We start from the raw sequence: 27,799 nt of genomic DNA, 5'->3' as shown, positions 1-27,799 counted from the left end.
TATGTCCACTTTCTATATACAGGCTATGGTAAAAACATCACACTTGTCATGAAAGGTGCACTGTGTTGGTCATAACTAGAGCCAATGAAGTAATGAAGCAAAAACAAATGGCCCCCGTCTGGACCCCGAGTTTGGTTTGTCCGCTCGGGGCTCAACACGACAGACTCCTTGGAGTGAACTATGCTAAAGTAACAAAAACACAACTTTCTTATCAATCAAGCAGGTTTTTTATATAATCACAGGAAAATATTGTATTCCAATTCCAAATCCGATGAATCCTGTTTAATCCACCGACCCTTTAATAGTAGAATATATTTTCCTCATAACAACGTGTGCAAGAATTTTATAATAGCTGCTCTAATGTGTTGATTCAAACAGCAGAAGGTAAATATTATACAGTTTAGATGTAACAAGGTGAGTTTTCTCTACTGCATATAAAGCAGAAAGTTCTTGAACATATGACAAGTTAAAGTACAGGCGAAACAAATATCACTTTAAATATGCTTCTACAGCAGCAAACAAGTAAGGACAACACTTCCACCAGGGCGAGAAAACATTGTGTTCAGAAAGAGTCTCTGATCCTGGACCTCCAGTTTTTGGCCCTTTCGAAACCATTTCTCGCAGTCTGGAAGTCGCTGATGGCCTGTCGGATCTCCTCCTCGGTCGTCATTACAAATGGACCTGAAGGAACACACAGCGCAGGAAGGTTACACATTACAGTTCATCCTGTGATTCATCAAGCATTTCTCTGTGCACTGATTTGAGGCACTAACGGACATTCACACAGACGTACCTCGTTGTACCACAGGCTCTTTGATTGGTTCTCCAGCGATCAGCACAAAACGGGAAACTTCCGCCCCCTGAGGATGTAATAAGATGTCATCCTTTCTTTGAGGACACTTTCGTTTGTAGATTTGAAATCGTTGATCCCCCACGGCCAATACGTCCCAAGATAAATATGGTCACAACGCGATTAAAGAGAGAACACATTTTGGTTACATAGAAGTTGCACAATATTTCTCAGAGTCAACACCCTCAGGAACACCTGCCACGAATAAAGCTTGTGTAAAATCTTGGAAAAGAAAAAACTAAAAAGCTAGAAGAACATCAGTGAAAGAAGAAGAAAGAGCGCTTTAAATGGTGGAGGCAGAGTGCATGTCAATGGTTGGGCAGGGATCCGTCAGCGCTCCTTCACGAGAACCAGGGAGACAAAAAAATGACGTGGCGCCATTAGTGTGAAGGGACAAGCTGAGGAGGAGGGGGAGGCTCAGCATGCTGGCAAGAAACCTGAAACGATGGAGCTCATTGTGGCCCACAGGCTGCCATTGTTTCCGATACAGCCAAGGAAAGTTTCTCACCTTGTTTTCTACTTTGACGCAGTCTCCGTCCCCAAACACCACAGTGTGATGAGGCTCCACCTTCTGCTGCTCTTCATCTGGGCCTTGACAAACAAAAAAGTTCAGATTTGTCCTTGAAGCACTGGAGCTCTTTATCTAATCACTGGCTGTTTTTGTCTGGTGCCACTCGTATCTGGTTCCCCTCGGCTGAAAACGACTGAATACTGCCCATTAATACTGCAAATTGTGGTGACTATGAAATATGAATAGACCTTTTGTTTAGAAGGAGTGATGAGGTTCGTGGGTTTTTTTTTTAGTTCTTTTTGGTGCGTTTCTAAAAACACAAATCTTTTCAAACCTTCAAAACAGCACTTAAATCACATGTATTTAAATCTGCTTTTAACGTGTGATGCGTGTGAATTCTTTGTTTCTTACTGTTGTGTCATTGCCCTTGTTTAGATTGCCATTACTCCCATGCATTTTATTGCATTTATGTAGGATCCTGTAAAGCGCCTCAGGTGCCTTTTTAAGCGCTATAAAATAAAATGTAGTATCATTACTATTATTGTTATTATTAAATAGAAGTGGAGCCACCTGCATGTTCAGACATTGGTCAGTTTGAGCGCTGTGACGCACACACAGTCCCGACATCCGACGCTGAGAAAGCCACACACTTCCACTGGCGGTCGATGCGTTTACCACAGACAGCTGGCCGTGATTTGGCCGGATTACATTCAGAGTTGGAGATTTAAGATTTTAAAAAATTGTCTTTAATGTTTGTGGCCAATTTCATCCTCTTATGTCACCAAAACATCTGCTGGCATTTACGACCAGTCTGAGAGAGAAAAGTTTGATAAAAAAAAAGAAGGGGAATTTGGGGTGTAAACAACAAACCAAGAAAAGCTTTCGAAAATAAGTTTGTTGTCTGAGGCGTTTCCTTATGACTGCGTGTCGTCCATTAAGCAGGTATGCAGGATGAGTATTTAGTATTTTCAACCGCATGCGTGATACAACGGGGCGTAGTTATAACGTGTGGATAAGGTGACTGATTTGAAGCCAAAGTGGGTTGTATTTCATGCACAGAAGCGTGATAACGTTTTCCAGCGATGGGGCTCTTGGCCCGAGTCCTTGGGGCTTTAAAGTGGAACACGTGGTTCGTTGTGCTGGACGTAGATGGGAAGTTGCAATTGGACTGAGATCACACACATAGTTGTAAAGCAGATATGGCAGCAGGAACATGGAGGAGTAATAAAACCGAGTGAAACATACCCAACTAGAATAATAAGGACTGTATGGGAGAAGACAAAATCACTAATAATCTGTAGTGGATACATGAGCCGGCAATAAGGGAAATGAACTATATCACTTAATGCAGAGAGGACAGAGGGACTTTTGAGGAGAACGTTAAGCAGACACAACTCACCGGCATGGATGGTCCCTGACAGCGTGTAGATGAACGTAGTCCACCCTGTCCAACATAAACACATTATTCACTTATTCACAGTATTTGTGCCGTGTCTCCTCTTTTAAACCTGCAACACAAGGACTGGTCCCTTGATAGCAGCAGAAACAAACAGTTTATATCTCCTTTTAGTTGGTTTCTACTTTCTAAGGGTTTGGTTCTTTAGCTGCTTAACACTCCGCGGACGCGCCAACTTTGCGTCTCTCTTCCATTTGGTGCTGAGCCAGCACGCGGTGGGCTTTAGAAATGCTGGCAGGTGGATTTTGTTTTCCTATGGACAGGGCGAGGCTCCAGACTTTGTGCTAAGCTAAGCTAGCCAGCAGCTTGTTGTAGTGTCATATTTCAAACACAGACGTCAAAGAGGTGTTAATCTTCTCATGCAAGTCTCAGAATGAAATCAGAGTAAGGCTTTCCCCAAAACTCCCCCTCACAGACTAATCTCCTACCGGAGGGCACTGGCTGCACATGCGTGGCACCTCTCTGCAGTCTGAAGTCCAGGTAGAAGGTCGGTGTCCTGGTGTAGACCTTCGACTATGTGGGAGAAAAACTAAATATGGTTACGCACAGTACACACACGCACGCAAACTTTGAAGAAATGGCGCCAGTGACATTAATGCTCATTTGTTTACAAGTTCACAACCAGCTGCACTGCTGTTAAAATTGGTTCTGAACAAGTTGAAGCTGTGTAGTTTTCCCACATAATCCCCAATCTATTCAACAATCCCACGGGCCTCTCTGATACAAAATTCCCAACCAATTACCAGTAGTTTTATGGCTTACACGTCACGCATTCGAGAACCCTTTCTTTTTGTTGCAATATTGTCAGTGAAATGTATGAGATGACCTTCAAGAAACTCTCAGACTTACGACTTCACAAAAAGGGGAAAAGCGTGAGAACAAAGTTAAGGAAATTAAACCGGCATTGCACAAGAGTTCTCAGTTCCTCTCTGTCATCTATTAAAGTACAATAAACACAGGACAGTGTTTTTTGGGACTTGTAAAAGATCCTTTGACACGAGAGACTTACACAAGGTCAGATAGTCACATGACAGGCCAGCAACAACAGACGCATCAATGTACCTTATATGAACAAAATAAAATGATGTATCAGATGACAAAGGGACAGTTTGAATTGGGTCGCTCACGTTGATGAATCTACAGAGAACTGTTTTCTGATTCTGTTCCGACGTGCGACTTATACTCACTGTGGTTTATTTAGCTATAGCAGACAGTTTTTCTTAATAATAATGAATTAATTGATAAAATACCACAAATCGCCACCCTCAGGTGGCCCAAAGTAAAATAAAAACAGGTTCCATCCTGGGGAAAACTGGCACACAATGACTTTTACTGCTGGAACTTGCCAAAGTTTGGAAAGTGATCACAGGTGCTTTAAAAGTAGAGGACTGATTATAAAAGCTTTATTAAAAAAAATACAGTAACACCCAAGTTAAGCCACAATCTGCATCATTTAATCTCTAAGGCCTAAATGTATCATCAGACCTCACTTCAGTCTCCACATTAACCACTAACGTTTGTGCAACTAATTTACACACACACACACGCGAATGCATGAGCATTCACGTCATTGTTTTTTTTCCCTCATTGCCTCGAGCATCCACCAAACGCACAATCACAGTGAGATCAACAACCAGCAGGAAAGTAAACGTGTTATTCATTTTGAAAGCACTTTTTTCTGGGGTTTAATTAAATTATGTTTCAGTGACATCACTTACACGTAAACCAACGCACGCGCGCACACACACACACACACACACACACACACACACACACACACACACACACACACACACACACACCTTTGCTCCCAAAGCTTCTCCAGATATTACAGAGACGGTAACTCCTCCCTGGCTGGCTTTGGGGACCTCTGAGCCTTTAAGCTCCTGGTACGCCGGTTCCACCATCTTGTCTCGACTGGGCAGGTTCACCCACAGCTGTAAGCCCACCACCGGCTCCTCTGACACGGGCATCTCCGCATGGACCACCCCTTGTCCCGCAGTCATCCACTGGTGGACGAGGAGTCATGTTTCAAATATAACAATAACATAATCACATGTCACATACACGCCGTTTACCATTTGTATTGTGTAAGACAACCGGAGGTGGGACGGGATTTATTAGCATACATTATTGGACGATGAATTACAGCCTCTCGTACCTTATTGCTTAAATATAAAACCCCTTCTGAAACATGTGAGCTGGTTTCATATTTAAAACAATATGGATGAGAGGGAGTTTGGTTCAACAGATGGTTCTTTTTTAGAAGCATCTGTTGAAATCTGCTCTCAAACTAATGCTTTAATGCAGATCTCTGGGTATTCATCCGTGCCTATTCAACTTGTGGTTTGGTTTATTTTATTGCATCGTGCTGGGTATTTATTTACTAGGTCACGAAACAAACAGATTAAAGCAGAAAACAAAGGCAGCGCAGATCTGCAGAATTATAAATTAATGTGGCATTTGAATTAAATCCAAAACGAATCGTAACAAAACAACTTGGTTGCCAGTTTTGGGAACATAACGTCCTGTTAAAGAAGGACATTGTCAAACTATGTAGATTATAAGTCATTTAAAACTATGATACAGCTTAATATTATTATACTTGTCCCAATGTTTAACTAAGTTGTCACATATTGATGAGTTCCTCCCTAAAGCAGATTCATACAGATGTCACATTGATTCAAACAAATATTTTCTCCGTTGACCTTCCGTCTTCCCCCGCTTCCTTTACTGCTTTAATGCAAGACAGTGTTTGAGATTTCCCTCAAGGACACGCAGGCAGCTGTTTGAGCATCTGTAGCTCCAACACCACGTCCTAGCCAAGCCACCGGATAGTGCACATGGTGGGTAACAGCACATTCAGCTGAACTGACTGAACCTCTGCTGCAAATTGAAGCTGAGTCAGCAACCTGTGTGTGTGTGTGTGTGTAACTACTTTAAAAACACAGGAAACAACCCACAGGGCATGATATCCAATTAGAGGGCGTGCACAACATTATAATGCAGATGCATACGCCAATAAGCTTGAGTCTGTCTCTGCTCTTGTTGTTCCTTTCCTCACAAGAAAGGCTGAATGTTTCTAGTTTACTATTTGGAGAAGCAAACTGAAAATGATCACACTGGTAGATAACACGCTTCTAAGATCACATCATTTTCAGTCAATCGATTTCATAAGTTGCAAAGTTAAAAAGGGAAAAGTGTGACATTTACTGAAATATGCTTTACTCGCTGTGTTGCCGTGACAACTGTACCGTAGGAAACGCACCTCTCCCGACTGCACCTGGGCTACGTAGCACTTTGTTAGCACTTACGATCGATTGCGCAGCACTTTGTAAGTGGTGAATATGTGACTACAGCCAACAGCTAGTTAGCTTAGCACAAAGAGTGACAGCCGGCTCTTCGACATGTTTTATATCCTTAGTAACAGGAGTCTGGTCAAGACTGTGAGGTTGCCAAGCAATCAGAGCCTTTTTGTTTTTGTATGAATTAAACAGGATATCATTTTACTGCTTCACAGGTTTCTGGAGGCGTTCTTTAGGCCGGCGGTTTTCCCTGTTTCGATTATTTTTGTTATGCTAAGCTAAAAGTCTGTATCTTCATACTTGATGCAAACACAAGAGCGGGTGTTAACCTTTTCATCAAGCTTGTACAATAATAACAAATGTTCCGAAGAAGTTAAGCATTACTTGCAGATCTCCAGCTTCTAGTCGTCCTGAATGTCCACAGAAGTCTTCATGGGCCGTGACCCCCTCTAAAACATAGGTCACCTGTTTCAGGAAAGACACATGTATGTAGAGCATTAGTTGCATTAAATAACTTCATTTCATCTTGTTCAAGCCTTATTTTGACTGATTAAGGCCATGAGCCTGAACGAGCTGCTTCCACACTCGGGTCCCAGTGGTCAGACGGGACAGGAAGAGAAGTGCCTAGCGATGGGTCACGGGTTCAGAGGTGAACATCTGTGTAAGGAGGAAAGTTCGGGCCCCTGCAGTGAGCTGCCTGTGATCTGCCTCCACAGCTGTGTCATTTCAAAAGTCATGCGAGTGCGAGCAAACACAGCGGCTGAAAGGCATGCTGGGAGTGTAGCCGAGTCTGTCCACACGCACCGGGAGACTTAAAACGCATCTGCCAACTCAAATACATTTGGAGTGTCAATCTGAGGACAATGTCTTTGTTAAGTTTGCTGTTAAAAGGTACATCTTGATATACATCAATGTTACGTAATCAAAAAAATAACATCCCAATCACTAAGTGGTTTGGCCTTACTATGAGTAGCTATATTTTCCATTGCTTAAAAATCTGATATTTCCCACACTATAAAAAAAGCAGAAAGCAGTGGAGGGCAATGCAGGCAAAAGTAAAAATGTGTCCATTTCTAAAGATGCAGTGTAATGAAAGACTGTGCAAGTAGTCAATACAACACCTACTGCACCTATTCTTGACCATTCAGTTTTCAGACCCCTGCTAAGATGCAATTTGCATAAGAGCAATAATTTGTTTTCCCATCAGAGCTGGAGAGCAAAACAGCAACAACATCATTATTAATTTGCTGTGTTTCTGTTCATGTGAATAATGCAGCCACTTAAATGTTCTATGTTTCACAAGCTATTCTCTAACTGTATCTTTTGGCTCCTCGGTGCTGGTGATGTATTTGGAGTATTTTACAGTTAATGAAGACAGTGGTTGGTTGAGGGCAAGAGATTCGCCAGGTGCTAAAACGGTTGACTACTGCAGCTTTAAAAGTGAAGTAATCCAAATAAATATGTTATTACCGGTAACATTATAGACATTATATTCACTGTATTTCCAGAGACATGAGTCTGTATATAAAAGCAACTACAAAATAAACTAAATACTCTGCGCAGTTGCTGTAAACTTGAGCTACAAGGACTGGACCAGTAAATCATCAGCATCCATCAGATGGTTATGAAGACTTTCCCTCTTTCCTTTCCACCACATTGTGTCTTACACTCGTTCAAGATCATCCATACACATATTGAGAAGAGCAGGTGACAGTATGCCACATTTCCATCACACTGAATCCCAAGTGACAGGGCAAAGGCTCTTAGTTTGTCTGACAAACAGCCCCAAAAAAACATTTGGAGGTTTTTTCAAAAGTTGTCATCAGTTCCATCTGTCAATCAAATAATCAAGGAATAATTTTTAACACTTTACTCTAAAGTCAGGAATGAAATAAATCCATCAAGTGAAAGACAGAATGCTAAAGCCAATTCAAATAAAAAATAAAAAATTCTAAAGCCAAAAATGAATAGACAAATATATCAAAAGGACTTGCTTTTTAAAATCTGCCACTTTTTTGGTGAGTTGTCATTAAATAAATTGCCATTAAATAGATTTCAACCCAAAGCTGTCTGGGCTCCACTTGAGCTCATGCAAACTAAAACAGAACCAGCAGACAACAGATTTGGGGCTTTCTGTGTGATCCTTTTAACACTATAACCTTAAATCGGCACGTTGTAGGCAATGTGGTACGTAGCTGTATGGATGCTGTGCTGCTGCTGCCACCTCGTGGTCAATGTAGGAACTTCACCCCTCAGTGACACCGGTTAGTCATGTGATCTTTTTTCAGCACCTTTATAGTGTTTATGAAAGGTATTCATCCAGAACTATACATTTTTTGGACCAGAAAAGTTCTGCTATAGTTCAATTCTTTCCTGTGAGAAGGTTTGAAAAATATATTTAGAAGAATGACTTTTAAAATTCTGATTTTGCGGCTTTGCACTGCACAAAACCTGGTCTTTGTAGACAATCTTCGGTTTAGGAGTGGTAATTTGTGGTCTGTCAGCAATGATTGAACTGCAGATTATTATGTGTCATGAAATGGCCCAAAACTGCAATGTGTTCAGTTTAAATAACATAGGTCAAAAAAAGAGAAGACATTGAGAAGATGGACCGTTCAAATTAAGACAAAAATATTTTATTTAATATAAGCAAATATAAAAAATAGCACCGAGGGGCTACGGTTTTATGTGATAGTCATTGTCTAAAATGAATTGTAATAGTATAAAAAAAAAAGTGTTGAGATTATGCCTTACATGACTAATAGTAAAGGAATTCGCTACATGTAAAGAAACCAGAAAAAACTCAAACCTCACAGCTGAAATTGTTCCGTCACATGAATAAAAGCATCAAGATCTGGGCAGTTTGAAACAATGGGAGTTGGGACCAGGGTCAACTGGTACATGCTCCCAACTTCATCAGGTGACCTATCAAGGCTTTCCAACTTTCTATATCTTATGTAATACAAGTATTCGTTGCTAAATACTAAATACGTTGGAATACGTTAGACATAATTGTTCTTACTGTTTCAAATCCTCTGTGAGGATGATCCGGAAAACCCGCCGGCTTCCTCACTCTGAACTCATCCAACATCAGGAAAGGGTCAAGGTGTCTCAGCTGGAAACAAAGTATAAAGTGGTATTTCAGCAGTTACAATGATGGGATTTTTTTTGTAAAAAAAAGGTCCCCAGTGGATCAAAATCAACTGTGAGATGCTGACCTCCTTTCTACCGATACTCCTGCGGACACGAGCGCCGACTCCCTCCGCCTGTTCCACACTGAGAACCGTCCTTTCCACCTTCCTCTCAGTCATTGTGCTGGTACGGATTCACTGGTCACTGCAGAAACATGAAATATGTCTCAGTTTTCATTAAAGAATGAGACAATGACAGTCGATCATAAATGTGATTAATGAATGTTTTTTACTCTTTTAGATAAAAATAAGAAAAAAGACTTGTCTGGCAATCAAAAGCCTTTAAAATATTAGAAAACAAACGGAATATCATTCGATATTGCAGATGTTTTTCAAGTTACAGCAATTATTGGAGCAACTGATCCCACTATGGTCAAAATAATTATTTTTTAAAAACTGTTTATCAGTCTTTAATACGGCACGGAAATGTTCACCATTCATTCTGCACACTGAAAATAACGAAGTGGCAAGCATGCAGGTGGTGAAAAGAGGGCACATGTTCAACTTGTTTTAGATCCATTAATATCTAAATGTGTGGTTCTCAGAACAACTTTGAAATATTTATCACGGTTAGTCTATCTTGAAAATACCAAAGTGACGTAAAATAGATTGGAAACCTGCAATGGGGAACTTCCTAAAATCCAATATTGCAAAGTAACGCACTCACAGGGGTTTAGAAACAGCGCATCGAGAGGCTGAAGTCTGCGTAAACACAGATCAGCTGATCAGCTGGTGGTCAGCTGATCTGAGACAACTGTCCCCTTTCACTTCCATCGTCACCTCTGTCCCAAATGACCCCCTGAGTGCACGAATCCTCATATTTTCCCAAAGGTAAAAGGGTGTAAAGGGAATGAACTGCAGCAGGCGAACTAAACTACGGCGGCGAGCACATATTTAAAAGAGCCGCAGGCGCTTTACTGGGCGCGGACATGCGAGCAAATGAGAAGCAAATTATAATAATTGTAATGAATGAACCCGTTCTTCGTACAGCAGAAGCGACACCAGACGTTCACACCACGGGAACACGTTGTGGTTTTGAATTACTTCCGGTTATATGAGTCGTTCCGGTACATTTTCCAAATCGGTACAGTACCATTTGGGATCATTCCGACACCATGTGAACGCAGCACAAAAGTTAACCGGTCACCGACTACACTAACTACTCCTAACTAGCACCAATCGCTTCCATATGAAACACCCCGTTTTTTTGTTTACAAACCACCTGTCTCGAGGAGAAGAGTCCCAACACACCGACTGACGGCTCCGTACACCTGCGCAGGTAAGGTTTGTTGCTCCAGGGATGGGACGCGTCCTCTGCACATGCGCAGTGTGACCGCAGCTACAAGGCGAGACCTCTGCGGTCCTCGCGGTGCGGGATTAACCCCCTAACCTCTAACCCTAGACGACCACATGCGACCTCACGCGTGCTGTACCCCGCGGATACACGCGTGTCGCGTTTCTCCTTCGGACGTTTCCTTGGTTACGTCCTTGGTTACGATGCGGAAGTCGGGAGGCGTAGTTAAAGACACGTCCACAGGGTGAAGCGAGAGTCAAGCACCAGAATAACCTTACATCCATGTTGTAAACACTGAGCTAAAACAGATTTGAATTGAAGTGTATGAATATACCTGTAGTTAATGTCCAAAAAAGTCTGTTACACAGCATTTATTGTTTTTAGTCCAATCTGTTTAATTAAGGCCACATAGTCCCATAGTAAGTCCACACGAGTAGATGACCGGTAACATTAAAGCCATAGTAGACCCTGCATCTGTTGAATATATTCTTCGTGTTTAGATTTCTCCCCTCTCTGTTCAGAAGGCTTCGCGTTGTCCCCTCGCTGCTGGCGCATGATGTCCTTGGCGATTCGCATGCTGGCAGCCTGTCCGCCTGCCAGGTTGACCGCATGAGGTCCAACCTGTGTTTGGGGGGAAAAAAACATAAGCGACGCAGTCAGTGAAACAATTGTCCAAATTGTTGTGGAGACCTATTGTTGCCCACTAAACCACCGTAGAAGACCTGCCTGAAGAGCTGCATACTGCCCCATCAGGTAGAGGGGGCACCCTTGTGCCCACAGTAAGCTCTCTGATACGCACGGCCAGCCGTCTATCACCTTCATGCAGGGAACACCAATGCATATATTACTCCATTGTTCTTATCGCAGCATCCCTCAATATTTTTAAAAAACAAATACAACGTCGGTTAAGTTCCACTTCCCTAACTTTTTCTACATAGAGAATATTTCTGAAATCTTTTGTTTGTTCACCCACCTGAATGGGGAACTCCTTCATCACCTCAGATAGCAAAGGGTCCTGTTTGACATCAAGTTTGCAGCCGGTGGCGAGCCAGATCATGTCTCCGGTCCAGTGGTCCCCAGTGCTGAGGGACAGACGCCAGGCCTGGCCGCGGTAGCACCAGCTGGCCTCACTCACCTGGGCAGTCGCATGAGACTCGGGTAAAAACTTCCACCACACTCTCAACCCTCGCACATAGCGGGACGGCCCACGCGCCTCTACCTGACAGTACGTCTTCACGTCCACCCGTCCACTCAGGATGGACGGCTGCAGGTGGACGTAGGCCTCCGGCGTGACGGCGCCTCCTTTCCTCGCCTGGCGAATCATAGCCAGCCGCTTGTGGAGGCTGCGCTCGTTGTAGAACTGCCTGAGGTAGGCCTGGCCGTCCATCTTGATGCCGTGCTCCACGTGAGAGTACCGACCCACCAGGCTCTCCACGTCGCCCACGTCGAACTGCTTCAGCTGCGGGAGAAAACAACGGGGAGGGGGGGGAGAAACGCTTGTGCTGGAGGCCGACGGGCGCATCTACAGGTATGGTTGGTCTGCATGCAGCTTCACACTGTCACTAGACCTGGAGGTGCTTCCTCATGACCCACGTCACATGGCTGGCGCCGCGCTGCAGGGCAATTGAGACGACATGAGCGCTGGTCAGACCTCCACCAACTACCATTACTCTTTGCCCTGCCTCGCACACTACACACAGGTCTACACACACAAACAGCACTTGTAAAGGAAAGTGTTGCAGCGAGGGTGGGGGATCAAATCGCCACCGATGGGTGCGGAGTCCCGTAAGCCCCCCGGTGGAAGAGAAGTGTTATTCTTTATTAGGGGAAAGAAGAAACAAGTAATTCCGTTTAAAAAAAAACTGACAAGACGTTTTTTTCCTGCAAAGCTTTTCTGTATTACTGCGATGTAACATAATGCTCGGAGGAAAGATGACTTACCTTGAGTGGGAGAAGCCTCGTTGAGTCTCGAACTCGGACTATCTGTGGCTTTGAGTGTTTGCCGAGCAGCTGGCAGGCGGTGCATGAGGTGCACAGTGTGCTGCAAACGCTCCTCTGGGAAGCTCTCTGCGATGCTCTTCACCCATGAGGGGATGTTGGCCATGTGGGCACGGGTCGGACCCGTCGCCATAACCACCTGGCGGGCTTTTAGGAGGACGCCCTCTTGAAGGAGGACCTGAAAATACTTTACCCTCTTCCCTTCATTCACTCGTGTGACTTCACCCTCTCTTATGAAGTCAGCCCTGTCCTCCATCACTGGGGTGATGCGCTCCACTGTTCCCTTCAGCAGCACTTTGTCCAAGTTGTATCTCTCCACCTGCATGTTCAGATTCACCAACTCAGCAGCACGCCAGGATTGTTGTGTAATATATATTGCTTAATGCAAACTTGAACTCGTGATTATACGATTGCTTCATATAATTCCTTCTATGATTTCAGATGGCTGAACAGACTCACACATGCACTGTGTCTAACCTGGTCTTTAAAAAAGTCCACACTTAGTTTGGTTCCAGGCAAACTGAAGGATAAACTCTTCCTGAGTGTCGAGGTGATGTTGAGACGTTTCCTCTCCTTCTTGCCGAGCCTCATGTCATTGAAAAATGCATTTTCGTCCAGAATGTAGACTTGGTCTGGGAGGCTGTGAAGCTCTGCGGAGCGGTCCGACTTTAAAACAAACTCCTGCAGGGCTTTCTGAAGGAGCAAACATACTCGATCACATCTGTACCTCAAAAGCACCTTTTGTGGCTTCCACTTGAGGGGGAAGTTGGTGTTTCTACCTTGTTGAGAGGATCTGTGTGCACCAGTGTGTGTGAGCGCAGATGGGGGATGTTCAGGGCTGTGAACTGGCTCTCCCACAGAGAGGTCCAAGCTCCATAAGAATCCACCACTCGGAGACTCATGGGGGGAAAGTCCAGCCTCTCTGATTTCGTGGACTTTGCTGGTTGCTCCGGCGGTGTCGGGCCTTCAGAAAGGAATCACAAAGAACAGAGTAAGTGAGCCGAGAGTCGGTTTGACCTGCGTCACTTCTAGCGTGTGTCAAAATGAAGAAGTAGTCCCAGCAACAAAGCATCATTCACTTTTTTTTGTGCCTTATCTGATTGAAACGTGGCTCAACAACATTTCAAATCTGATGAACAAAGTCTGATTGTAAAGCTGAAAATCAACACAGGAGAATCAACGGTACAGGGATCTGTAAGCCGGATACATTAGACTATCTGATTCATTCATTTGGGATTAAAAAAATACTCTGATTCACTTATTAGAAGGCTTTGCGTAAACAATGAAGAAGTCACTCTTACTTTTTTCATTTTTATTTTTGTGGCTATTTCATAATTTGAATAATGTATAATCAAATCCAAATTCAGGGAGAGAAACCCTCGCGTACCAGCGGTCGCCCTCCCGCTCTTCCTGCCAACGCAGCGCTCCTTGTTGGAGGTTGAGGTCTCCGGGTCTGCCCGAGGCCCTGCGGGGTTGTCAGGGGAGGGGGGGTGGTGTGAGTCATGTCTGCGGTCAGAATTTGGATCAGATTCAGTGTTGCGTAGCAAGCTAGCGAGGGTCAAGGCGTGCGGTCCGCCCCCCAATATGACCACATCCAGCATCACCATCTGAAACACACAGAACAGACGTTGCCCCGTTGCCAGAGTTACAAACAAGGGTTGGTGGTTACTTTCAAAACCAGAGCCAGTTCCCTAAAAAGTCCAAATTCAATCCCAGATGGAAACTAATTCACACGTATTTGCTGCCCTTTCTGTCTTCCCGGTCTTCATGAGTCACTCCGCACCCAACTACACATTTCAAACCACATCTTGTGACAAAGCTTTGTCTGACCAGTTGAAGCAGTGTGTTAATCAGTACCTGCCTGAGTTGGGGTCTTCCACCGGCTGCAGGCCTCGGAGACGCTGGACGCGCTGGTCGGTGGCAGACCTGAGTGTTTTGCGACCGTGGCGTGTGCTCCTCATGTAACTCAATCCACCTCAGCGCCTACAGATTTAGCTGGACTGGAAATAGCTTCAGTATGTGTGTGTGTGTGTGTGTGCGTGTGTGAGAATACATTTAGTAGCACAACTCGTCCCAGTATTAAAACAGTTCTGTACTTGAACCTTTTCAAATTAGCGTTTTTTACACCTTTCGCTACTACTATAACAATTCTAATTTGTTGTTTTTTAATGTTTGAGATAAACTGTGTGAGTGTTTCTTTTTGAGTATATTTGTGAAAATTCTTCTATTTCCTGACATAGAGACATATGTTCTTCTTTTTGTGGTTCTCACAGGACAGCAAGGCTATAAACATGAAGATCTGACCGAATGTGTTGCATTGCTGTAGATTAACAGACGTGCTATTTTCCAGTAGTAGAATGCAGCAGACACCTTGATAGCACACATATGATGTGCTGTACAATAGAAAAATACAAAGGACAATTTACCTCATAATGAGTAGTTGATAGTTAAAGGACATTTTTTTCTGATAATACTTACTGAAGTAAGGTTTTTAATGCAGGACTCTTTATTGTGGGGTATTTTATTTAGTTTAGTATCAGCACAAGTAGTACACAGAATACAACATGTTTCATACTGCACAGGTGGACTTATTGAAAGCAGATCACTGTCATTTTGAAAAAAACCCCCGCAAATTTCAGACGCTATACAAGCAGTTCTTTACTACATTAACCTTTTTAATAAAATGTTATCCTGACATTACGAGAAGCAATATTGTGAAGAACCGTTAATGATTGTTCCGTTTGTGGTTGAAGTAAAACCACACGTAGTATAACTGCACATCCATCACAGCGCTTCACTGTCGTAGAGGAAGTTGTAGCCTCGGTAGTTCCTATGTGTAACGTGACACAAACTATATTTCCTATTTTTGCTGTTCACCTGCGTCCAGATAATTGGTGAAAAGTGAACATCCAGTCATAGAATAACACACATGAATGTGCGAGAGTCAGCGTGTCACCGTTCACTAAAACAAACAATCTACCGATGACATTTCTCCTCAAGTTCTGTTTTCTAACAATGGGAAAAAAAGAAAAAATCCAGGAGTAGAGAATTAATTTAATATTTACTGATCCTCGCTCACTTCCTCTTCTGACCTCGGTTTCACATCCTTCGCTGCCCTGCTTCTACTTCCCTTCCAGCCGTGCAAAGCAGAAGCACAAACAGACGGCAGCCTTTAAATCGTCTGCCTCTTTGCTGGTGTCGCCTTCACTCTCTTCATTGTCGCCAGCGGTCACCAGCAGCACCATGGATCTGGCTGTGGGTGACAAACTCTTCAAACCGGGCTCAAATAATCTGTGAGAGGCGATTTTAAAGACATGATTGTGTACATTGTGTTGATGTTTGTTTGTTTGTGTCAAAGTGTCAGGATGCTGTGGTTAAGGGAGGCGTGCTGATCGCTCATCACATCCGCGAGGGAAAGCACCAGTACGAAGTGGAAAATGTCAGGTTCAAAAAAGCGAGTGAAAAAGCGTTTGTCAGGTATGAATCATTTGTCAACACTAAATCAATGTGTGTAGAGGCGTTTTGTTGTTGAGGATAAAACAAAAGAGTAGGATTTCACTTGGAAAGCGCCTTCTATCCACGAACCACAAAGTGCTTTAGATTAAATCTAATAAATAGATAAAAAATGTGTAATAAGGAACATTTACTGGGTAGAGGATGCTGTAAGAACAGCAACGGGGGGGGGAAGAGCATGAAGATCTTTAAATAAATGGGATGAGATTAAGTAATAAAGTGGGATTTTCACACAAGGAGATGATGAAGTAGAGGACAATTTTTAAAAAACCCAACGTTGTCAGTCATGAATCACGTTTAAAAAGGAGGAACAAAGACAAAATGAGGAAAACCATTATGGGCTTTATGAATGAATTTCGGATTTTGTCTGTTGATCATCAACCAGCCGGTTGTCATCTGATTCAGATTAAAATATTTCTAAATCTGATTGGACAACAGGAGTATGTGACATCACAACATTTATTTGATTGCCTTTTAATCTTTTAAAAATATGTCTATTCTCACTTAAGTAGAAACATTTCTGTTGTAGACTCCAATTACTCAAACTATAAGGGAAAAGTTTACCGGGGCTTTAATAACTTCTTGATAATTTCGGTAAAGTGGTTGAAACTCTGCGGACTCACAATAGTCTTCTTTCTTTTCAAGCAAAAAGCCTTAAATGGCTTATGACAAAGTTAGTTAACATTAACAAAGTCCCCATGCTGTGAATGGTTTTATTCCCAGGAGAGGAGACAAACTGATGCAATTAAATGGCAAAGACCTGCAGGATGTCACACCTGAGGAGCTGGCGGAGTCGTTGGCTAAAGATAATCCGATGCTGGTGAGTTCGTGGGCTGACAATTCTTGCACACTTCAGACTATTTTAGTGTAATAATCCACTATTACAATGCTATTACAATATATAGTATATACATAGATATTGTCAGTAGCAAAACTGTGAGTTAGAATTCACACACAAAACTATTTCATGTTTGGGATTTTTCTCTCCACCCCCTTCTCTTCTGGTCTCAGACAGTCCACAAGGCCTGCAAGAAGAAGAAGCCCACGGAGCAGTTCTTCTCCGCTGAGGACACTTTACAACCCTTCTCCAAGGAGTCCACGGTGCTCAGTTTCAGCATGGAGATGAGGAGGATGGAGGACCTGGAGCGGAGTGAAGCGGGGCAGGAGGGGGGCGGAGAGGAGGGTGTTTGCCAACCTGAAAGGGAGGAGCGTGGAGGCGCTGGAGATGTGCTCATCATATCCATGACGAAAACCACCATCTCCGTGGTGAGCGGGAGGGGCTGCGACAGCGACAGCCCCTGTGAGGGGTGTCACGAGGCGGGGTGCACCTTCAACGACGTCGTGATGGTGTCACAGTCCAGCCAGGTGGTGCTTGGTGAGTGAGTTGTGCTTCTCTACTGTCGGTCTAATTTGTCTTACATTCAAATATATATTCATATTCAAAGTCCTCACTGATATCAGGATCGCTTGGTAGAAATACAAATATTGCATTCACACACAGAGGAAACTGAGGGATTAACCACCGTGGAGTTGTGAACTATGACCTACATGACCTCTGTTTGACGCTTCCCTGTTTGGCTTCATCCAGTTTCAAGAGGAGGTGGAAGCTTCAGTCACATAAAGTCGTTGTACACTCCAATCGAACATTTGGCTACTCATCAATACCTCAGAGGTCTCTGCTCAGAGAACACCATCTATGCGTCACCGAACCCAGGTCGGTCACTCAGAGCACCTACTGGTTCATTTACGCTCATGCTCGTATTTCAGCTTTCAATTGATTTATTTATGTTTTCCATGTACAGAGGAGATGACCATCTACTTCTACAAGTCTACCAGTTTCTCCTCCTTCAGAGGACAGCCAGTGGTACTAAACTTTAGCAAGTCCAACTGCTTCCTCAGGTGCTGCAAGGAAGGCGAAAGGGTGTTCTTACAAGTTGAGGTAATGACATGGTTGATGTGCACTTAATGTAAAAGCTTAAGGCCAGTATCCATCTAGTGGGTCAAATATCAGAAACACTGTTGAGAGAGAACAGCAAAAGAAAAACAGTAGTTCCTTTCAGACAAGTTGTGTTTATCGTAAAAGTCAGACATAGAATCATTTCTGCTTATGTTTGCATTGCTCGAGGTCTCAGAATGTCAAGGAAACAGCCCTCATTCCATTTGAATGTACTGCAAGATAACGTGTGACCATCAGGACAGATCCGTGTTTTACTACTAGTTAGGGGCATGTGGGGAAGAATTCTGATCTCCATGCAGCTCAAAAACCCAAAGTGTGGGTTTGAGAACTTGACCTGGGACTCACACCCACATAATGTATTCACTGGTATGTAATAAAGTAAAGCGAATGGAGTCTACTGTCATGCTGTTTACGGCGTGGGTGCAGGTATTTGGTCAGGAGGTTGACGGATGTCCACATGTTTTTTGTTGCTCCAGACTTGCGAGAAGCAGAAGCTGAAGAAGATCTCCAAGAACGACGAGGGCGCCCTCTCCTTCGTCTTCTACATGAAGACCGACGGGACCAAAGAGCGGACGTTTGAGTCGGCGCTGCACGCCGACTGGTTCATCAAAATAGACACCACCTTCGCTAACTCAGTGGGGATGGCAAACCTGGATGGAAGGAAGGGGGACGAATCGTTCTTCTTTGTCATACAGACTTGAGGGAGACTAAATCTTTTCAGACGTATTGTCATTCAAATTCACATGCAGATTTTCTTTGGGACTTGATTTTAAAGAAAAGAAAAACATGAGAGGAGCTTTTTGTTTGACCCACGTTGGGCAGTGATAGAAATCCTACGTCACTGCGTCAAATTCTGCTATTGCAGAAGTGCGTAGATATGTATCATACAACTATATCTAAATGTCTGTTTATGTAATCCTGCAATCAGTAACGTTTCCTTTTAAGCATATTGTTGTTAATAATTTCTCAGGTGATTTTATAAAACAATTAAATATTCAAAATAAAAGTGAGTGAACTGATTTCCTGATAATAAGTTTGTTTATTCAACAATTTAAATTAAATATACTGTATATATAATGTAATTATTATTACAAAAAAATGATACTCAAATTAGCAAAGTCAAGGCAACTTAAGTGTTGTTGTACGGTTATCCTACTTAAACACTAACAGTATAATAGTATATTTTTCAAAATAGTACACTTTTAAAAGATTTGGATGGAGGTATCATTTGTAAACTACAATTACCTGCTGTCAAATTGACTGTTTTACAAGGATATACTTGTATCACTATCAAATAACCTGACAAACTAAAATGCAAAACATGTGAAGACATTTTGCAGAGTGCTGATGTGTGATGAGAGGTTCGCTTTGACGGCACCTTCCCTCTTCAGTGGACTCATAAACCAGTTTGCTCATTGTCAATGTCCTCAAAGGCTTTGTTAATCTGTCCATCGGTGTCCGTTTCGTAAGGGTTCTCCATGGTTTTCTTTGCAGATTTCCTACAAACAAGCGAGAAACATGCAGTTTATGCCTCACAGATACGGAAGTTAACTGGTCCAACGCGGTAGAAATGAGTCTCAGTCTCCAGACGGAAAAAAAACTACTCACATCTTGCGCTCTCTGACCCCGGAGACGACGAGGTACACGCCCGCCAGCACCACAACTCCCATGACCACCCCAAACACCACCAGCCACACCTGCACGGGCTGCTCCACAGGAGGGGCGAGCGTCGCTAGGATACCCTCAAATTCCAGCGTCCTGTCATCCAATTGGAAGGCATCGTTGATTCGGCCTCGAGATAACCTGGGATCGATAGTGGGATGGGTCTGTTAGTGCTCACACTCATCAACTGTTCCCAGTGAAAAGTCATACAGAGTAGATCAGAGCAATTAGAGCAATTTACTGGGAACGCTCACACCTGGGGGGAGAGGGCCGGGGGGCTTTTAGCAAAGTTTTTGCAGAAAAGTCAGAGGATCAGCACCGTCCTTAGAGGTCTGAGCCCAAAGAGCTTCTGGTATGACGTTGTGATGCAAATCAACCAATAGTTGTTGAAATAGTGTGTAAGGCGAAGTCTGACACATTGTTGCCACCTCCCGTGTGTGACGACAGGTGGGTTGAACCCGACCACCACACCTGCTTATGCAAAACCAGCGCGCTGCAGCCCGTATTTTGTGCCTCACCGTATGGCCGCCTCCACGTCCCCCTTTGGGATATACATGGAGGGACTGGCTGGGTTGGTAGCTGCCATGTAGAAGGAGATCCTGGGAGTCTCTTTATACACTTGGATGTTCTCTGCTCTGCCGGTACAAAGCAAGAAAAGCTCTTCAACAAATGAACACAAAAGGCAGAGATGGAAACAAAGCATGAAGAATATTTGTTTTCAGACTAAAGATGGTACTGACGTGAAGTCGAGGGTCTGGTTCTTTTGGCTGTAGTACTGCCTCAAAGCGTATGCGATGTTGGCCCTGAACAGGTACAGCTCGTTGGCGTTCCAGGAATACTGAAACACATTTCACTTGATTAATATTCGCCAACCCAAGTTCACTTCAAAGGTGCAAAATACTCTTCACTGGTCATATAAGCAACCTTTATACTGTAATAACTGATAATGATTAATAATACTCACAGCATTGTCACCCATGGCAGCCTTCAAACTGAGCCTCACTTTAATATCATATCCTGAAGCTGTAAAAACAAAAAAAACATAATAACTCAATATCTAACTTAACTTACTTAATAACTTTGATACAAATACATTTCCTCCAATCTTTACCAAACATTGAACACACACATTGGTACATCGAACATTTAGCTGAACGATTCACAGCATATGGATTTGTTTTTTAGATATCAACCACTCTTTGTCAAAAAATATATTTTTGTGGTGCCGTAATGACTTTAACTGCCATAACTTTTGACTTTATCACCCAAACGCCAGCACTTACTCTACAGCTCGACAGACAGGGTCCATGATATTGTTGTTCTTCAGTTATGAAATTCAAGTTGCAATCACAAACATCTTAAAGACAAAAGTCTTTAACATTCTCTTTAAGAAATACGTAAAAGGGTTACGTGGTTGTGTCATACAGATGTTTGGCATGAAAACCTGCAGAGACTGAAGTCTATAATTTGACCCTTCTGTGAAGTGGCAGAGCAAACATTTCAAGTGACATCACCTTTTTCATAGTTAAATAATGGAGCGATTACAGTTACAGTCAAAATAACTACGTTTGGTGTGGACTTAAATACATAAACTCTATGGCCTCATGGATACAGTCAACCAGGATAAGCAGTACAGAAGGGAAGCAGAATAGCTCGGCATTTTGGCCACTGTGCTTATTTACTGTTTTTTTCCTAAGAATAAGAAGAGAAGATTTCAACATATACAAGTTTAACATTAACAAATGAAAATTTTAGATCTGCTTTGTAGATACTGCACAAAGAGCACAGTGTAAAAGCCACGCGTTGTGTGTGTGTAAGTGTGTCGGCTGTGATCGGGGAGCAGTCTGCCTGAGAAAAAATAAAAGCGCGATAAATTACGGGACAAGTCATAGTCCGTCACACAACACTGCAAATGCATCAGATAAGCCAGGATTTCTTCACTGGTGAGCTTCACAGGTGCAGGTACAGAGCTGAGCAGGCGGTTTCACCAGTCATTCTGCATCCTTATCTACCATAAATCTGGACACGAAAGCTGATAAGCAATTGGTCCGACGTGTCAAACTATAACTTTAAAAAAATTCTTCATTATTGTAATCGGAATGTACTTTGAATCTGTATTGTTTGCACTCACATGGCGTTATTCCTGTATTCCAGCCTACTCTCCTGTTGTTTTTCTTGTTCTCTGCCTGCAGCCAGTCATGAAGCTTCTGGAAATAATCCAACAGAGGCTGTGCGTTCATTTTAACATCCCCGGATATCGTCTCCAAAGCCCTGGTCCACGACTGGGACCTTCCCAGTTCTAACATGTTCCTGGAAGGATTGATGATAATGACACATTAATGTTGCATTTCACAGGGACAACCAGAACAACAATATCTGATTCTGTGACGGCCTTCAGAGCAGCAGGAAGTTGTTCGTACCTCAGTTTGATTCCTGCCGTTTTAGAACCAGTAATGTCGCATTTAAACAAGGCACCCGTATGACCAGCCGCATCGCACAGAGCTTTCTGGAACTGGAACTGGTAGATGGTTCTTGTGAAGTACCTGTATTCACAACCAGCGGCATGCACACACACACACACACACACACACACACACACACACACACACACACACACCACACAAACAACAAAATGACGTTCCCATAGAACTAAACTGCCTTTTCTTCTAACCAACTAACTACATTATGATGTTTAGGTTAAGTGATCGTGGTTTGGCTTGAAATGTGTACTTGTTGACAGGATTCTTGACAAACTGATAAACAATAAAATAGTCATAATTAGCAAACTTATTTTAACACAAAATGTGAAAAGAAAACGTTGTGAGTTCATCAGAAAACAGCAAAAGCTTTTTTTTGGTTGAATTTAAAATGTTATGGAATTAACGATAGTAAACGATTCTGCTGCAAAAACCCTGATGTTTCTTGTTCCTGCAAATTTTATCAAAATATGTTCAAACGTTTTCAGATGAATCTTGAGAAGCCAGAACACGCTCAGCAACTGATTTTGAGAAAGAACAAATGTATTTCATTGAGGCGCAGCTTTACTTCGGGAATGTTACCTGATGAAAGAGTAGTCTCCAGACACATGGAACAGAGCGGGCGGGTCACAGTAGGTCTCGTCTCTCGCCACCGGCTCCATCACCCCCACCAGCTCCCTCCTGTCACCAAAACAGAGAGTCAGCTGGTGATGTCACACAACAGGAAGTCTGTCTGAAGGGGCCATATCTGTTTCAAGGGATGTTTCCGTCAGCAGGTTTATTTTAAAAAATTTACCCTGTAATTTTGTCCAGCATTTATTAAGCGGATTATTTGCAGACACCTCATATCCACCTCTGCTTACTTCATCTCCCACCAGCGCTGCATCCATTCATCCTTGGTGATGTTCCCTGCAAACACCTGCCACCTCCACTCCTCCAGCATGTAGGTGAACGGCAGCGTGGCCACGATGGTGAGCGCCTGTTTCAGCAGGAAGTTGATCTCCGTTTCTGGTGGGCAAAATAAAAACCCCAAAACATTTGTTGATGTAGAAAATGGAAACCGCTGTTTAACAAGTTAAGCTGTGAAACACAATTCTTGCTGTGAAAAATGATTTGTTCAGCCCTCTGTTGATGAAATGTATGTGCGACTCTTTGCGTAACAGTTAGCAGGTAATTTTCTGCTTCATTATCTGGCTTCACTGCAGTAAACAGATTGCAGAGTGCAGGTGTGACACTGTCCGTCCTGGTGGCCCCCAATGGTGCTGAAGCTATTTCGTCCCATATGGCATTTGAGGGCAGCCACCCGGAGACACGGCTGTGGTTTGTTTAGTCACCGTCGGGGGGCAAATTCATATTCTATGTCCGCATTGGTGATTTTTATGGCTTTGGACCAGGTGATTTTTTTACTGGCTTTTGAGATTAAACACCCTCCTTTTATCTGGAGGTTAAACATGCTCCTTTTTGGCCAGTTGGGGTGAGCAACTAAACTTCTTCTTGTCCTGGCATTTATTAGTTTCCAGACAGTTCCTAGTGTATCGCCACTTTCTCCTGGCCCAGGAGGAGAAGTCAGATTGACATCACATTTACCATCAGGCCAACAGAGACAAGTTCATGTGTAAATGAAAGTGTCTCAATTGACATCTGTTGTTGTCTGTTTTTCCGGATACAAGACACTTGTAAATTGGGCCACAGTTTGTTATTATATAAGTATTGCTTATGGTAGCCTCAGAGTTTAGGAGAAGCAACCTTTCTTGTTGGAGAATTGTCAGTGCTAACTACGATCAATAGTACCGCTGTCCTCGACAAAGTCCTGGGGCAGCAGCGCCAGGCTCTTCAGGTGTTTGGGCGTCGCGGCAGAGAGGGACATGATCTCTCCGACGGCCTCGTGGAAACCCTCGTTGGCTCCGTCCCTCAGGAGGTAGGACAGGTTTCGGTAAGCCATCTGGTACTGGTTGTGACCCATCTCGTGGTGCACTGTGAGGAAGTCGTCCATGTTGACCTTGGTGCACATTTTGATCCTGAAGACATCACAGGCCGTTATAATGTGCGGACGGAGGCGGGGCGTGATGCCTTATCAGATAAACCGTGCCAATAAAACGGCTGTGACATGTTTCTGATGAGTCACACCCTGAAGGACAAGATGTTCAAAAGGCTTTGACTTCTCTTTATCAGCAGGAGAGAATGACTCAGAGATTGATCAACACTATTATGTTCATGTTTACGGCTCTTATTATCTACAATTCGATAAGTCATCTCAACACAGCCCTCAAAACACATTTAAATTATTCTTACTAAGACGTTATTTTTGGTAAGCTTTCTAAAGATGATCATTTACAGTGAATGTTCTTAGTATGTGGGTTCCTGTGGGTCTTCGTACCTGAAGTCCTTTTTGTTTCCCATGTCCCAGGCTGTGGGGTGACAGACCGCCGTGCGTCCGTCCTCTGGCTTCAACAGCATGGAATTATCCCAGAAGTTTGGGAGCATCTCGTACAGGCCCACAGACTTGAAGAACTTCTCCGCTTCTTTGAAAATCTGAAGCTCAGTCCAGTTCTGAAAGTCAAATTTACAATTTTTGGGGGATTTTATTTTAGTAACTGGTATTTTTTTAATATCCTGATCACTGCAGTCGCTATAATACACTTCAACAACACAGAATATCGGAAGTTATACTGCACCTGGTTGACCATGGCTTGGCTGACATCGATATCGGGTTTATTAGGGTAGGGGACTGACAGAGGGTACAGGTTGGTCCAGAATCTTCCCCACATGTCACCTGAACAATCAACACATGAGGTCATTTTTGACTGTAAGTAATCAAATGAGACACAGCTATTCCTCCTACAATATACCAGGTCATTTCAGCCAAACACCAAATATGTCCATTACGTTTTCTTTTTCCCTGTATTGTTACCTAGAAACAGCAAAACTAATCCGTAAATATGTCTTTGGTCATTTAGCTCATTTTGCAACCTGTCCCCCTGTTCATCCTCGTCAATCAAACATAAACAAGTGGCGGTCACACAGCGGCCGCAAGTTATGGACTTAAAGTGAGAGTTCCCCCCCCAAAAAAAATCCAAGCTGCGCACACTTGCAATTACCCGGAGTGCTATTTATCAAGGTAACTCACAGAACCCTTATTTTCAATGATAGTTCCTGCATACAACTGCTCACACTGTCTTCATAGAGATATTGCTGTTGAGTCTTTGAGCTTCACAACCCACTAAAGTGAATTACATTGGAGACACATGTGCGTCTCTACGGCCAAATAATGTGTATTCTCTAAATGGTGACATTAGGAGCAAGTAGGAGCAAGTTATACATGATCTCTCATTTATGATGATATTGTTTCACTGTTGCTCGCCTGCGTTACACTACAGAGTAGTTGTATGTTCGACTCTATTGCCACACACCAATTCTTTTGTCCAATTTGTCCATTCCTGTACTATACATTTCTTGGGGGGGGTAAAGCGAGACGAGACTTACCCAACAGGTGAGCTGGCAGAGGTCCTTCAGAGTCAATGTGTCCCGGGTAGACGTTCACCAGCTTGGCTCTCACATAGGCATGTAGCTCCTTGTACAAGGGCATGATCTGTAATAAAAATGACATTTGCCGTCAATTCCTTCACACAAACAACAACCAACGCTGTACTCCTCGTCTCCCACAAGCCAGCACCTCTTTGTACACAGAACGGACGTCTCCCATCAGCTGATCTCTGGTGTACTTGTACCGAGCGTCCTCCTCCATTGTCTCATAATTATATCTCCAGTACGCTCCATAGTCCTCAAAATCTATGTGCGGCAGAAAGGAACCCATCAAGAGAGAGAAAGACACACTGCTGCTGAGTGTTGTAATACAGGAGTAAGAGGTTATAATGAGCGTGTCATTGACACATTTAAAACATTACACGTCATCAAGTGAACGTGTATCCGCTTTAGCTGGATCACCGTTAAGTTTGGCTGCTTCGTTCTTCAGATCCACGTAGTCTTCGTAGAGAGGCCTCATCTTCTTCCCCACGTTTGTCCTCCAGCCCTCCCACACCTGCAGACGCTCGGAGTAGTCCTTGCTGGTGGCCATCACTTGCTCCAGGCCTGTAAACAGAGGAGCATGCATTCATTCATGAGGAAATGTTTGCATTCATTCAAATCTTTAAAAATAAAAGCAGAATGTTATAATGTACCGCATTTTATAGGCTCATCTCGCAGTTTTTAATGTAAATACAAAACTTAAAAGTAACTAGAAATTAGATAGATATCAGATAAATGCAGTGGAGTGTGAATACATATTTTGCTCTCAAATGTAGTGGAGTAGGAAGAATAGATGATAGTCAAGGAAAGTAAAAGTAGCTCCAAATTGTAATTGTTTATGTGTACTTTCAACCAATGAAAAGATGCAGGTGTGACTATGTACTAGTGACCTGTTTGTTGTTTAAAATAAAAAAAGCTAAACAACAAACAAAAAATATGTTATGACCATAAAAAAAGTGGTCATAACATGAATTACAGTATCTTGCTAAAACCTTTGTTCCTTATGACCAGAGTCGTACCTGGCTCCAAAGTCTGGCAGTCCGTGCCGTCCTTGAGACACACGGCCGTTGTGCTGTAGATCGTACTCATTTCACCCGTGACCTTACTGAGCTACAAATAGATTTTAAAAATGTTTAGGACAATAAAGCACAGACAAAGTAGTCCAGAATATTTTGTAAACATAAAGGACCTATGAAAGACTTATGCAGACAGTGGGTCTTACGTGTGCAGCTTTATCAGCCGGCAGGGCGCCGGCGCCTTTGTCCTGCAGGGAGATGAGCTGCAGTCTGATTTCTGGATCAGTGATCTTGTCGAGGGGGAATTGCAGGGACTCCTCCGACATATTGGTGTAGAAATTGCCCCAGATTCGCCCCTCCTCCGACTGAGTAGAATAAAAAAGACGCGCATCAAAATACGGTTTTGGTCTGCATCTGCGGAGGCCTCAGAATGCTCACCAGCTTGTCCGAGTTCTCCGTGGAGATGTCGGTGTTGTAGGCCCACGAGGCCAGCGAGTACTGGTACATGCGGCGGCTGGCCTCCTCGTCGAACGTCTGCAGGAACACCTTGGCATTGTTCTCCACATCCGACTGAGCAGAAACCAGGCAGGACACAGCCAGCAGCGCCGCGAGAACCCTGGCAGGCAACATGTTGGCTGCTTCCGCTCGCTCCATCCAGGCACAAACACACAAAGTGACTGTGAGAAGGAGCGACGCGTCGCTCTGTTATACAGTTACAGTCGCCTTCGCCGCTGCCTTGGCCTTTGGACAGCAGAGCTGTAAGTGAGGGTGTATCCGAGTTTTCATTTACAGATAGGACATCAGTGAGCCGTCTTCACATAAGCGCAGAGTCTGCGTTTCAGTCTGTGTGACACAGTGACGTGTGAAATAGACACAGGATTTCCATGGAAAGCTGTACAAGTAGTTATGTTCGTGTTGTCTGTTTTCTATCGGCCTTTCAGCGTCAGAACACAAAATGAAATGAAGAGCAAGCGGTTATGAGCAAGAAAGCAGGGTGATCAATTTGCACATGAATAATATGAACATTCTTCACTTACATGAAAA

At 43.4% G+C, this 27,799-nt stretch overlaps 4 protein-coding genes across 10 annotated transcripts; 1 reads left to right on the top strand and 3 right to left on the bottom strand.

The window, feature by feature from the left end:
• Nucleotides 1-276: 276 nt before the first annotated feature.
• pir (pirin) lies at nucleotides 277-10,812 on the bottom strand. Of its 4 annotated transcripts, none has more exons than XM_040161917.2 (10): nucleotides 10,536-10,812; nucleotides 9,341-9,458; nucleotides 9,145-9,237; nucleotides 6,507-6,587; nucleotides 4,620-4,826; nucleotides 3,246-3,330; nucleotides 2,761-2,805; nucleotides 1,359-1,441; nucleotides 794-860; nucleotides 277-681 (listed from the first exon to the last, which is right to left on the bottom strand). In XM_040161917.2, exons 2-10 carry the CDS (start codon nucleotides 9,431-9,433, stop codon nucleotides 563-565), a joined length of 873 nt encoding a protein of 290 aa, XP_040017851.2. In that variant the 5' UTR covers nucleotides 9,434-9,458; nucleotides 10,536-10,812; the 3' UTR covers nucleotides 277-562. The 4 variants fall into 4 exon arrangements, with proteins under 4 accessions (XP_040017851.2, XP_040017869.2, XP_040017879.2 ...); XM_040161935.2 differs by having other exon boundaries at nucleotides 10,565-10,779; XM_040161945.2 differs by lacking the exon at nucleotides 10,536-10,812 and adding an exon at nucleotides 10,302-10,362.
• Nucleotides 10,412-19,094, top strand: LOC120808760 (uncharacterized). Of its 2 annotated transcripts, none has more exons than XM_040161888.2 (7): nucleotides 10,412-10,592; nucleotides 15,964-16,082; nucleotides 16,842-16,938; nucleotides 17,130-17,493; nucleotides 17,707-17,832; nucleotides 17,921-18,057; nucleotides 18,552-19,094. In XM_040161888.2, exons 3-7 carry the CDS (start codon nucleotides 16,858-16,860, stop codon nucleotides 18,774-18,776), a joined length of 933 nt encoding a protein of 310 aa, XP_040017822.2. In that variant the 5' UTR covers nucleotides 10,412-10,592; nucleotides 15,964-16,082; nucleotides 16,842-16,857; the 3' UTR covers nucleotides 18,777-19,094. The 2 variants fall into 2 exon arrangements, with proteins under 2 accessions (XP_040017822.2, XP_040017811.2); XM_040161877.2 differs by lacking the exon at nucleotides 10,412-10,592 and adding an exon at nucleotides 15,743-15,860.
• LOC120808753 (uncharacterized) lies at nucleotides 10,978-14,599 on the bottom strand. 2 transcript variants are annotated; one of them, XM_040161865.2, is made up of 10 exons: nucleotides 14,463-14,599; nucleotides 13,993-14,212; nucleotides 13,385-13,569; nucleotides 13,083-13,298; nucleotides 12,549-12,924; nucleotides 12,176-12,309; nucleotides 11,827-12,066; nucleotides 11,581-11,742; nucleotides 11,334-11,423; nucleotides 10,978-11,228 (listed from the first exon to the last, which is right to left on the bottom strand). In XM_040161865.2, exons 2-10 carry the CDS (start codon nucleotides 14,210-14,212, stop codon nucleotides 11,058-11,060), a joined length of 1,794 nt encoding a protein of 597 aa, XP_040017799.2. In that variant the 5' UTR covers nucleotides 14,463-14,599; the 3' UTR covers nucleotides 10,978-11,057. The 2 variants fall into 2 exon arrangements, with proteins under 2 accessions (XP_040017799.2, XP_077941067.1); XM_078084941.1 differs by having other exon boundaries at nucleotides 14,467-14,581.
• ace2 (angiotensin I converting enzyme 2) lies at nucleotides 19,095-27,799 on the bottom strand. Of its 2 annotated transcripts, XM_078084940.1 has the most exons (19): nucleotides 27,789-27,799; nucleotides 27,194-27,371; nucleotides 26,962-27,120; nucleotides 26,759-26,849; nucleotides 26,160-26,303; nucleotides 25,888-26,003; nucleotides 25,698-25,803; nucleotides 24,890-24,987; nucleotides 24,592-24,764; nucleotides 24,006-24,232; nucleotides 23,078-23,222; nucleotides 22,797-22,895; nucleotides 22,158-22,280; nucleotides 21,869-22,047; nucleotides 20,702-20,760; nucleotides 20,478-20,575; nucleotides 20,256-20,372; nucleotides 19,684-19,878; nucleotides 19,095-19,574 (listed from the first exon to the last, which is right to left on the bottom strand). In XM_078084940.1, the coding sequence occupies exons 2-19, from the start codon at nucleotides 27,260-27,262 to the stop codon at nucleotides 19,472-19,474; spliced, it is 2,301 nt and encodes a 766-aa protein (XP_077941066.1). In that variant the 5' UTR covers nucleotides 27,263-27,371; nucleotides 27,789-27,799; the 3' UTR covers nucleotides 19,095-19,471. The 2 variants fall into 2 exon arrangements, with proteins under 2 accessions (XP_077941066.1, XP_040017784.2); XM_040161850.2 differs by lacking the exon at nucleotides 27,789-27,799 and having other exon boundaries at nucleotides 27,194-27,490.

The sequence above is a fragment of the Gasterosteus aculeatus genome, chromosome 12 (assembly GCF_964276395.1).
Source record: "Gasterosteus aculeatus chromosome 12, fGasAcu3.hap1.1, whole genome shotgun sequence".
Classification (NCBI taxonomy): Eukaryota; Metazoa; Chordata; class Actinopteri; order Perciformes; family Gasterosteidae; genus Gasterosteus; species Gasterosteus aculeatus.
Note: the sequence above shows the minus strand (reverse complement) of the source record. Positions and strands in the feature narration are given on the sequence as shown.

Excerpts from the sequence above, each read along its gene's own strand:
- pir (XM_040161917.2), bottom strand. The coding sequence starts at position 9,433 with ATGACTGAGAGGAAGGTGGAAAGGACGGTTCTCAGTGTGGAACAGGCG. Across the intron at positions 3,331-4,619 it reads GAGAAGCTTTGGGAGCAAAG|TCGAAGGTCTACACCAGGAC; the intron begins GTGTGTGTGTGT and ends TCTCCCACATAG. Across the intron at positions 2,806-3,245 it reads TGTGCAGCCAGTGCCCTCCG|GGTGGACTACGTTCATCTAC; the intron begins GTAGGAGATTAG and ends TATGTTGGACAG.
- LOC120808753 (XM_040161865.2), bottom strand. The coding sequence starts at position 14,212 with ATGGTGATGCTGGATGTGGTCATATTGGGGGGCGGACCGCACGCCTTG. Across the intron at positions 11,743-11,826 it reads ACGTGAAGACGTACTGTCAG|GTGAGTGAGGCCAGCTGGTG; the intron begins GTAGAGGCGCGT and ends GCGACTGCCCAG. Across the intron at positions 11,229-11,333 it reads GGCAGTATGCAGCTCTTCAG|GTTGGACCTCATGCGGTCAA; the intron begins GCAGGTCTTCTA and ends CCCCAAACACAG.
- LOC120808760 (XM_040161877.2), top strand. Across the intron at positions 16,939-17,129 it reads CTAAAGATAATCCGATGCTG|ACAGTCCACAAGGCCTGCAA; the intron begins GTGAGTTCGTGG and ends TTCTGGTCTCAG. Across the intron at positions 17,833-17,920 it reads CTATGCGTCACCGAACCCAG|AGGAGATGACCATCTACTTC; the intron begins GTCGGTCACTCA and ends TTCCATGTACAG.
- ace2 (XM_040161850.2), bottom strand. The coding sequence starts at position 27,409 with ATGGAGCGAGCGGAAGCAGCCAACATGTTGCCTGCCAGGGTTCTCGCG. Across the intron at positions 26,304-26,758 it reads CTGCCAGACTTTGGAGCCAG|GCCTGGAGCAAGTGATGGCC; the intron begins GTACGACTCTGG and ends CTCTGTTTACAG. Across the intron at positions 20,761-21,868 it reads GAATACAGGAATAACGCCAT|CTTCAGGATATGATATTAAA; the intron begins GTGAGTGCAAAC and ends TTGTTTTTACAG.